This window comes from Rhinoderma darwinii, chromosome 5 (genome assembly GCF_050947455.1).
Source record: "Rhinoderma darwinii isolate aRhiDar2 chromosome 5, aRhiDar2.hap1, whole genome shotgun sequence".
Lineage (NCBI taxonomy): Eukaryota > Metazoa > Chordata > Amphibia > Anura > Rhinodermatidae > Rhinoderma > Rhinoderma darwinii.
The window spans coordinates 268,182,836-268,195,006 of NC_134691.1; the positions used below are offsets into that span (position 1 = coordinate 268,182,836).

At 39.6% G+C, this 12,171-nt stretch overlaps 1 protein-coding gene across 1 annotated transcript in view; it reads left to right on the forward strand.

Moving 5' to 3' along the window:
* Window positions 1–12,171, forward strand: part of CPNE4 (copine 4) — a 434,578-nt gene that overhangs the window by 397,256 nt on the left and 25,151 nt on the right. Inside the window, exons 12-14 of the mRNA XM_075827119.1 lie at window positions 2,035–2,089; window positions 3,620–3,671; window positions 10,492–10,625. Of these exons, the coding sequence (XP_075683234.1) occupies window positions 2,035–2,089; window positions 3,620–3,671; window positions 10,492–10,625 (241 nt within the window). The remainder of the gene's footprint in view (window positions 1–2,034; window positions 2,090–3,619; window positions 3,672–10,491; window positions 10,626–12,171) is intronic.

Genomic DNA, 12,171 nt, shown 5'->3' on the forward strand with positions numbered 1-12,171 from the left:
CTCTGCAGCCATATGCAATTAAGGCCCGGTTCACATCTGCGTTGGGGCATTCTGTTGTTCTGCTCCATCACAGGCGCAGAACAAGAGAATGCCGGACACAACGGTTTCGTTGCAACACGGACACCACCGGTTGCCGACAGAAACCATTGACTGTGATGGCTTCCGTCGGCTTTCCATCCAGGTATCCGTGGTAGTACCAAAAACAATAGCGCTATTGTTTCCGGTAATCTCTGCCAGATCTGCGACAGAGGCCCCAAACGGAGCCTCCAACGCAGATGTGAACAGGCCATAGGCATTGCTGAGGAAAGGGAGGGGGAGTGTTCTGTCACTATGATTGGCTGCCAGAGAGACCTCTGGGTGACTTGGTGATAGAGAAATTAGTCTCATGAGATTTAATATGACTGACGAAGACAGAAAGCTACTTCCTGCCCCAGAAACCAAAGGCACACAGTTACATCACATTGGGATTCTGTTCAAGTTATTTTGTGGCTGAGGGTATACTTTAACCCCTTGACGACCGATGCAGTAATAGTACAACGCAGGCAGGAGTCCTTAAAGAACCAGCTCCAAACTATCATGGTGCTCTGATAACGAGGGCACTGTCACTGTGCCTGCATGATCAGCAGCAGGACCACGACTGTAATATACAGCCATAGTCGAACTGCCGGGATCGGAGATAACGTGGATTCCAGCAATTTAACACTTTAGATATAGCAGTCAATAACAACCGCGACATCTAATGTATCTAACAGAGGGAGGAGGCTCTGATTGGTACCATTGCAGCTGGTAGCCTAACAAAGCCCAGGTCTTCTATCAATATCTGCATGGCCTTATAGGTTGCCCCTCAGTATTACACTGACATGCAATAACAGTTTGGAATGCTATGTATTCCAAAGCATTATACAACTGATCAAAAGGTCGCTGTTACAAGTCTCCTAGTGGGACAAAACAAATTAACGAAAAATTAGGTTAAATATAATTCTATATACATTTTAAAAAGTCTCTCCATCCCCAAAAAATATACATAAATAAACCTTTTTTAATAAAAAAAATATTTCTTAAAAAAATTCTTCAAAATTTAGCATCGCCACAAAGAAAACATATTAGTTATACTGCACAGTGCATGTAAAAAAAATTACCCCATAAAAATAAGGAGAGCTAATCAATAAATGATATATGTACAAAAATGATACTAATAAAAGTATAACTCATCTCTCAAAAAACAAGCCTTCATACGGCTAAATTAAAAAGTTATAGATCTCAAAATGCAGCAACACAAAAATAAAATGTTTCTATGGTGCAAAGAACTAAAACTTAAATTAAACTAGACATATTTGGTATCATCGGATTCGTACCGACCAATAGAATAAATTTAAAGGCTATGTACACCTTTGAAGGGCAATTCTTTTTAATAAAAAGGTTAGTCAGTGTGATTAGTGCAATTTTCTAAATAGTTTTTATTAAACATTTTTTTACTTTTTGAGATACAGCTGCTCTGTATTCTCTATACATAGCATCTGTATCTAGCGCCAACTCCTGCTCCTGTCAGGTCCGCGGGATTGACAGGAGCACTGACAGTGGAGTCCTGCGTATCTGTAATCTATCACATCTAAATTCATAATTTAGATGTGATAGATTACAGGTGGATGCTGCATGTCAGAGACACGCAGGACCCGCTGAAACTGTACCCGTAAGGTCCGCTGGACTGACTGATTCAGGTCATAGTGAACGATACAGCTGCTCAGTATAGAGAATACAAAGCAGTTGTATCTCCAAAAGTAAAACACATTTTTAATTAAAAAAACTATTCAGAAAGTTGCACTAATCACACTGACTAATCTACTTCATTTAAAAAAAAAAAACAATGTATTTATATTCTATTTTCCATTCATGATTTAATAGCCAAGTAACCATGTTGCAATGTTTAGGAGCAGTAAAGTGTCATCTTATATAACTTTAAAAGATTCAGAGCTGAAATGCATGTGTCATTTTGTGACGTGATCATGTGACTGTAATACATTTATTTTTTCATAGTGACAAAATGTTTCCTGCCTTTGGTTTTGGTGCCAGAATACCTCCAGATTATAAGGTAATTTATTTTACGATCAAAAGATTATTTTAAAATGCATCAATATCTGTGGTGGAAAATCCCTTTAATCATTGCCATACTTACTGACATCAAACCACAGAATTATTGGAGACTGCCAAGCACCCTACTACAGGGTAAAACCCAGATTATTTTTACTGGCTGATTCTATTCCCAACCATCACTGCTGATAAGCAGTGCCAGATGCTTCTGGCAGCCACTCAACTTCCCCCTTTGCTTGCACAGTAATTAAAGGAGTTCCCCATTATGTTTTATGATATATCCACAGTTGGAATAAAATTAAAGCCAACCAAAGAGGACGTTCAATGGTCTGGAAAGTGACGCAGTGCCCGGCTATGTACATCGGTTGTTAATATGCCATGTATCTAATCAATTGTCACTATATGGTTATGTTTGCTTAGCCGAATCTGTTCTTGTTGGTGACTAGGTAGATTCAGTTAGCATATCCAGTACTCTCTAGGGCCAGTGTCCTCTGTATCTCACAGCCTGCCTGCTATGCAAGCTGAAGCAAGTTGGCATAAAAAGACAAATAACATGCTGGAATTATGTGTTCCTCTGGGTGAATATGGTCACAAACATGTTTTTCATGGGCCTTAACACAAAGCTATATATAGTACAAGAAAATAGAGAACACGACTACATCTATAATTATGTTTCAACTGTCTGTAATTTTCACCCAAGTGATCAACCATCAAATATGGACACAGTTTACACAAGCTAAAAAAACAAACAAAACGCTAAGTTATACTTTTTTTTTTACAGGTAGCTTTAATAAGACCTCATGTCCAGCAGCGGTACAAAATGTATAAAAGTATAAAATAATCCTATACACAGTAAATAGCACATCAGTACCAAGCATACAAGGTCAATGTTAAACAAAAACACACGGATATATTATGTCACTTATCAATAAGTATATATAATAGAAAACAAAAACTAAACTAACAGCTTTTCCTTATCAGAAGAAAATGTGAGATAAGTTTAGGTGAGGACCAGTCAATATCAACAGTTAACGGGGGACCGCAAAGAGACGTCAGCCAAGTCCAGACCCAAGCAATCTGAGCAATAGCAATTTATGAGCTATGAGGGTTGGCTATCCAAGAGCTCCACACTTTCAGAAATTTATCTGAGCATCCACGTGCTTCACGTGAGCTTAAAGAGTGGCAAGGTAGAATTGACCAACCCAATCCAGTAGTAAATCTAGTGGAAAAATGTCATGCTAACTTATACTTATTGTATAACTTTTGCTTCCATCTTCCATAAAGGAATTCTTCCCTTTTAAAATAAAGAACATTGGTTCTGATGAGACAACCCCTTTACGTTTTAAAAGAAATACTGCTTGTATGTGTTTTGAGGAACAGACAAAGGGATTGATCTTATGAGTAAAGTACATCTACTACAATTCCTTAATAAATTTGATTTCCAGTCCGGTATATGACTGTCAATTTTGTATTGATATATACAGTATAAAGTTGTTAAGGTTTATGTTTATTTTATTTATTTTTTATTAAGGTTTCCCACGATTTTGCAATAAATTTTAATGAAGATAACGCAGAATGTGCAGGTAAAGTTCAATTTCTATGGTTGTTGTGTATGTAATATACTGTAACAGAAAAGTGTTAAAAAAAAAAAAAAAATTGTGTGTTTTTAATCCTTTACCTTCTTCCTGCAATGCAGTTTTGGTGCATTTTGAATGTGTTTTATTATCCAAAACTATGAATGGATCCTAAACGGTACAAAAGTAATTGATTGTACTGTGATATAGATATTTAGTGTAGCATTGAAATTATAATCTGCATAAAAAAACAACAAAATATATCATATATACACATGACATAGTACAATCTATTGAAGTGTACCTATGACTGATTTAAAAAGTCTTATACATCCCACTAATATCATATATTGAACACTTGTAAAATAAGGGTAGGAACACACACTGAGTGTTCTAGGCAGATATGCTGCATCAAGCTTCGCAGCGTATCCGCCTTGAACACCGCAGGCAATGCCGTCAGAAAAATCGCACCACATTGTAGTGCGTTTTTCCAGCGGAATTTCCGCTGTTTAAAAAAAACTTTCATACTTACCCCCTCCCTCTTCTCTGCATGCAGTCCGGCCTACTGGGATGATGTTGCTGGTTGTGTGACTGCTACAGCCTGTGATTGGCTGCGGCGGTTATATGGGATAAAACAGCTTTTTTCCGTAGTGTGGGGACGAGATTTGTTGAAATCTCACCCACACTGCTGCTACTGTAATACGCTGCAGATTTTCCACAATTAATCCGTTGCACAAAATCTGCAGTGTTTACGCTGTGTGTGTGTTCCTACCCTACACCTGTTATTAGAAGACCAATTGAATGCTACAGAGATCATTGAAAAGATAGGTCAGGACTCTTTAGCACCTAGACTACAGGTACCTTGCAGATTCTAGTGGTACTTTGATTTGTTAAATATAAGAAAGCAACATGGTTCTTTCCTGGCTATCTATATTATTATAATGTCATCAAGTTGTTTTTAACTCCAGGCAAATATATGAATAGCTTCCATGTGGGTCTTCAGACATTTTTATGCTATGTTCATAATATGTATAAATAAATTCATTGATGTAGACCGTCCTCTTCCTCTTTTGTGTTTTGAATAAAATTATTGAAAAATATTATTGTCTACACTAACAAGGGGATGTTCCATTACTTGCTCCAGAAGTCCTGATAATATCATAGGTGGTTTCATACTGGAGGTTGAGCTCGGGGAACAGTAGCAGTACAACTCAGAATAGATCTCCACAACTAATTTAAGTTAAGGGGTATTCCAATATTTTCAAAAACCCCAGTATTGTGCTAGGATCACACACACACACACACGCACACACACACACACGCACGCACGCGCACACTCTTTTGATGCAGGTTTTGTGGCAGTATTTGGCTCACGTTTTTTAGCCAAACATAGGGATGAATACAAAAGAAAGGAAATGCATCAGTCTTTTCTTTATACCTGTCGTTCCTTTTTCGATCCACTTCTGGCTTTGGCTCAAAAAACTGATCCAAAAACTGCCACAATAACTGCATGAAAACTGTGTGTGTGATCCTGGCCTAACATGCATATTGCTACAAATAACAAATTATCATATACTCATCTTCAAATCCATACTGGCACCACTGCTGCGGTCAATGATTGGGTGCCACAATCACGTGTCGATTATGGCTTGACATTTTTTGCCGAGACCACATGGTCAGCCTGTTAGAGTCAAGGGACGACAATGCGGCCTCTAGACTAGAGATGAAGGGGCAAGGTGTATCTGTACCCTCTTACCCCCCCCCCCACAATAAATCCTCCGATCAAGAGTGCAAAGGGTAATAGACGTGTAATGCTACTGAAGGAGACTGAGCCCCCTTGGGGGATATGAACACTGTTTAGAACAATTAAAAACACCCAATAAGATTACCTCCTAAAGATGCCTTAATATTAAAGGTTTGTCTAGGACAGGGGTCTCAAGCACGCGGGCCGCATGCGGCCCCTGGGGCTGTCATCAGCGGCCCGCGGGACACAGAACAGCTAGTATCCGCTCTGCTCCTAGATTCTGGAATTCCCTGACATCGCTGTCCACATATGAACAGTGATGTCTGGGGCTTCCCCAGAGCTGGAGTCCCAGGCAGAGCGCTAGTACAGGCTCTGCTCCGGGACTCTGTGGAATTCCCTGACATCGCTGTCAACATATGGACAGTGTGTCAGGGTCTTCCCCGGAGCGGAGTCCCAGGCAGAGCGCTAGTATCGGCTCTGCTCCGGGACGCTGTGGAATTCCCTGACATCGCTGCGCATATATGGACAGTGTGTCAGGGTCTTCCCCAGAGCGGAGTCCCGGGCAGAGCGCTAGTACAGGCTCTGCTCCGGGACTCTGTGGAATTCCCTGACATCGCTGCCCATATATGGACTGTGTGTTAGGGTCTTCCCCAGAGCGGAGTCCCGGGCAGAGCGCTAGTATCGGCTCTGCTCCGGGACGCTGCGGAATTCCCTGACATCGCTGCCCATATATGGACAGTGTGTCAGGGTCTTCCCCAGAGCGGAGTCCCGGGCAGAGCGCTAGTACAGGCTCTGCTCCGGGACTCTGTGGAATTCCCTGACATCGCTGCCCATATATGGACAGTGTGTCAGGGTCTTCCCCAGAGCAGAGTCCCGGGCAGAGCGCTATTATCGGCTCTTCTCCGGGACTCTGGGGAAGCCTCTGACATCGCTGTCCATACATCGACAATGATGTCAGGCTCTTCCCCAGAGCAGGAGTCCCAGTCTACAGGGGGCACTGCTTTGGCAGCATCTACAGGGGACACTGCTGTGGCAGCATCTACAAGGGGCACTGCTGTGGCGGCATCTACAGGGGGCACTGCTGTGGCAGCATCTACATGGGGCACTGCTGTGGCAGCATCTACAGGGGGCACTGCTGTGGCAGCATCTACAGGGGGCACTGCTGTGGCGGCATCTACAGGGGGCACTGCTGTGGCGGCATCTACAGGGGGCACTGCTGTGGCGGCATCTACAGGGGGCACTGCTGTGGCAGCATCTACAGAGGGCACTGCTGTGGCAGCATCTACAGAGGGCACTGCTGTGGCAGCATCTACAGAGGGCACTGCTGTGGCAGCATCTACACAGGGCACTGCTGTGGCAGCATCTACATAGGGCACTGCTGTGGCAGCATCTACACAGGGCTCTGCAGCAGCATCCACCGAGGGCACTGTAGCACTATCTAAAAAGGGGCTGCCCAATCTTGACATGGGTGCTAATTGAGCCGCCGGACTGCATTTAGCGACACTTAAACTGGAAAGCTGGATTGTTGAAATAAGCACGTGAAGAAATCTCTCAAATTTTAAACCTAGCGGTATTATTATAGTAATATAGTGTTATAGTAGTTCAAATAACTAATTGATTAACAATAATTTTGTATTGTATCAAATTTGAAAGTAATGCGGCCCGACCACTTCACATTTTTTCTATATGCGGCCGAGTTTGAGACCCCTGGTCTAGGACATAGCTCTTCTATATTTACAGCTCTGCTACTGTATTTCCGTAAAAACAGTCATTATCATTTCCAATTCTATACCAACAAAGCTAAAATATTATGCACAATATTCATGATATTTGGACAGTATGTGCATCTGCACCGACACAAAGATGTATGTGTTTATTTTATATTACCAACGGCAGTAGATGCAACATGGCCAGGTCCCATCTGCTGCACAGCCGCAAGTAATTTGGTAAATAATGTGACAAAATAAACTAGATCTATGCATTCTGGACCACATATTCCTGGTAACTTTCTCTATGCAAGGTTATCCAATTTATTGTAAATCCCCTACAGCAACCTGATGCTATCATTAAGACATATTGGATGAATTTCTGAATTACTTCACGTTATATTGTTCTTTGGAAACCAAGCAATACAATAGTAGATTCTTGGTGCTTAGTTATTCATCCACGTACCATTTCAAAGTCTCTCCTATCTGGTGGGGACCTGTTTTCCATCTGTTCATCGAGATCTTCTTGGTCCATTTGGATTTGTGGAATTATAGTGAAGATTGTCACTTACAAAGATTAAGGGAATATAATTATGCATAGCAGTAGTGATTTACATGTAACTGAGGACGTGTGGAAAGCTGTCTCATGACAGTGATACTACAGGCCGGATTCACATGTTTTTTGCGACATTTTTGTCGGATGTTTTCCAAAGACCAAAATGGTGCAGTTGTTTGCTGTTAGTCTATTAAAACATATGAATATCTCTACACTCATACCATTTAGGTTTGTGGGTTTATTTTTAAAACATTTTGATCACTGATATGTGCAAAACACAACATGCTGTAGGTATGGCGTTTCTATTAAATTCAAGTCTTTATAAAATGTCTTAAAAGCTGCATCAAAAAAGAATCTATAAAAAGCCAGTAAAAGCATAAAAACAAAAATGTACAACTTTAGAAAACTGCTGGCGTTTTTTTGTAGTTGTTTTTTTATGAAGTTTTAAATGTTTTTTTAATTCTTTTGATAACCTGGCCTAGCAGTACCCCCTCCTGCCCCTTCTTCCAGCAGTCATACTTATACAAATTAATTCTATATCGGCATCAGTATTGCCAAATTAAATGCATATTATAGGCAATTGACAATTATATGTTAATTGCTACTGTTAAAGGCATGCCCATCGTTTTGAAGTTTTATTGAGAAGCCTGTGCAGAAAAACACCAGAAAAAAACGCCATAACTAGGGCATGCTGCAGTTTGCCGCTGAACCCAGGAACGCTACTAAAACTCTCCGAACCAAAATGCTGTGTATGTAGAAATTCTAATATTTTACTAAAGACTTTTAGCCCCTTAACGTCAGCCGTCAAGGGAAAGTATGGAGCAGGCTCACCGTCTGAGCGTGCTCCATACTTAGCGGGTGTCTGCTGTATTATACACGTTCGCGGGGTACCGATGATCTACCATCTTCTGCCCTGCCAGAGGGCTGTCAAAATCACGATATACTGCAATTTACTGCAATACATTAGTATTAGTTTTGCAGTATATAATATTAGTAATGCAGTATATAGTTCCCCTAGAAAAATAGTTAAACAACCCGAATTGCTGATTTTTGGTCACCTCAGCTCCCCAAAAAATGGAATAAAAAGTGATGAAAAAGTACTCCAAAATGGTACCAATAAATACTCAAGCTTGCCCTGCAAAAAATAACAACTCATAATGCTCAATCCACAAAAATATAAAAAAGTTATGGCTCTCAGAATGTAGCCACAGAAAAATTGGTAAAACGTAAAAGAATCTATATAAATTTGGTATCGCCATAATCATATCAACCTGTAGAATGAAGTTAACATAATTTTTACTGCATGATAAATGTCGTAAAAATGAAAACCCCCCAAAAAAACAATGGTGAAATCACTGTTTTTTGCCCATTTCTCCCCACAACAAATTTTATTTCAGTTTCCCAGCACATTATATGGTACATTCAGGCCCCATACACACAAACGTATTTTTGCGGTCGCGGTCCCAATGATCGCAGTTTTAAGCCCCCTGGGCAGGGCTAAAAAATAGTAATAAAAAAATTAAAACAAATATTTAAAAAAATCAATAAATAAATATATATATATATATATATATATATATATATATAAAAAATTCAAATCACCCCCATTTCCCTAGATCACATATAAAAATAAACAAACTAAAATAAACATAAACACATTAAGTATCCCTGTGTCCGAAAATGCCCAAACTCTAAAAATATAAAAATATTTATCCAATACGGTAAACGCCGTAGCAGGAAAAAAGGTCAAATAGCTGAATCACAGGTTTTTTTTTTTCTCATTTAACACACAAAACAAATTGAATAAAAAGTGATCTAAATCCCCGACATTCCCCAAAATGGTATTAATAAAAATTACATCTTTCCACTTACAAAAATACGCCTTACACAGCTCTATACACAGAAATATAAAAAAGTTACGGGGGTCATAATGTGGCGATGCAAACAAATTTTTGTTTCATTCAAACTTGTCATTTTTTTTTAAAAAACATTACAAAAACTATATCAATTTGTTATCATCGTTATCGTACTGATCCGTAAAGCTAATGTGTCATTTTTATTGTATAGTGAACACCGTAAAAACAAAACCCATAAGTAAATGGCGGAACAGCTGTTTTTTTTCCAATTCCACCCCATTCTGAAGTTTTTTCCAGTTTCCCAGTACATCACACATAATATTAAATACTACCATTAGAAAGTACAATTTGTCCCGTAAAAATTAAGCCCTCATATGGCAGTGTCAACGAAAAAATAAAAAAAGTCATGACTTTTTAAAGGCGGGGAGGAAAAAACCAATGAATAAAAACGACAATTCGCTTGGTCCTGAAAGGGTTAAATGGTGCCATGATAAACTACAACTCGTCCCGGAAAAAAACAAGCCTTCATACGGCTATTTCGACGGTAATATAAAAAAGTTGTGCCATTTGGGAGGCAGGGAGTAAAAAACGAAAATGGAAAACCAAGAATTACCTTTGTCATTAAGGGGTTAACTAACATATGGACGCATCGGCTCCCCCCATAAAAAAAAACAATAGTTAAAAATGCTGCTAAACGCCATATGTGATACCAGTAAGATGTGTATACTGCTTTCAATACAGTCACCAATAAAGGCTAAGAAAAAAAACTTGCAGCGTTGGATATCATCGTATGACTAATGATTGAGAGTTATGCCGTACTAATATGCCATGATAAAAATGAATGTTGTGGCACAATCTGCTTTACATCGTGACAATTTTCAGTTACTAATGATGCTCCTTGCCATACTGCTTCCATATTATATAGTTATAATTACCTGTATTTCATTTTATATATTTTTTTTTCTAGGTATACAAGGAGTAGTAGAAGCCTATCAGAACTGCCTGCCCAAGTTACAGCTGTATGGGCCTACCAACATTGCTCCCATCATTCAAAAAGTGGCAAAGTCGGCTTCAGAGGAGGCCCACAATATGGAAGCTACGGTGAGGCACAGAAATATACTAATACACATAGAGGGAGACTTAGCAAAACTAATGCAAGGGAGAAGTGGAGCAAATGCCCAAATCAGGTCTACTTTTTAGGGCCCTGGTTGGTTTCTATAGGTAGGCAACTGCATCACTTTCCCTTACACTAGTTTCTCTCATAATGCATATAATTAAACAAAAATGAAATGTGATAAATGTTTGTGGCTGGAATGCCCCTTTAAATATTGTTACAGTAATGTGACTTTGGCCTGACATTTAATAGAATCTTGTAAATTATTTCTGAAGATTGAAGAGGATTTTGCTAATTTTCTATAGCTTTCATAGCATTACCTAAAGATTCTTCATAGTTTAACTGTAAGAAATTCCATGCCAGTATTAATAATATTGCAAGTAACAGTAGTAACTCTGACATTGTTAGAACTCATGGGATTGTTACATTCTGTCAAGCAGTCATCTTGTCTGAAGCCAATACTCTCTGGAACAGCAAATCTGGCAGCCGTGATGTGCTAAGATAAAATCTCTGATGTTTTTCTATCCTTATCTGTACAATATACTATCTTCGTAAAATGACTTTTTTAGTTTTACAGAAGTAAGAGATATTGGGCCCTGTAATTGCTTGGTGCTTATGGTAGTGATAGCCAAAAATAGTCCTGTTCCAATTGAGGCTCATACCTGTTACACAAGCATTTACGATATATATGTAATTCTTGAGAAAAGCTCTCACTGAGCTGAAATGTCACATGTGGGAATAAAAGAATCACTTTTATTTTTGGAGTTCTGTCTGATTTTTCATTTTTGTTCATTGAGGGACTATTGGACCGTGTCCCTAAGGGGTGCACCCACCTATTTAAATCTATATGTTTTTTTATATAGTGCTGCTAACATCCATTATATCCAAATATATGTACAGTTAGGTCCAGAATTATATGGACAGTGAGACAAGTTTTGGCATTTTAGCTGTTCACCAAAACATATTGAATATACAGTGTGAGGGTTTAGCATCAGGAGAGGTTGGTACAGCGGTTTCTTTGTAGCCAGAGACGGGGACACCGTGCATTAAAAGTCATAACAGGGCTTTGCCTGTGTTTTTATTCTTGTCAAAGAAACAGCCTCTTGTACAACAAGGCAAAATACAAAATAAATCCTGCTCGTCTGAGCACTAACTAAACAAGATATTATCTAACTATACCAAGTGCCTTCCTACCAGGCACTGGACACAAAGTAACACAGGTCTTTACGCACATAGCATACAGGCTACTCCAGCCTTAGTAGTCTCCAGTCTGAGTCAGGGATGAGACTCCCACACACTGTGTCTGCACCTTTTTATACACAGGCTACAGGTGCAGCTAATTGAGCAGCAGCCTTGTCCTACAAACAGAGATGGACTAGGGATTGGGGAACCCACCCTGCTCTTCTCCAATCCAACTCCAGGCCCTTTTTTCCGGCTTTTCCTTAAGCTGAGATTGGAAAACTAGAGCTTTCTATTGCAAGATCTACTCATTCCCTGGAGCCTAGGATACATATGACAGGATTCTAGGGGAAA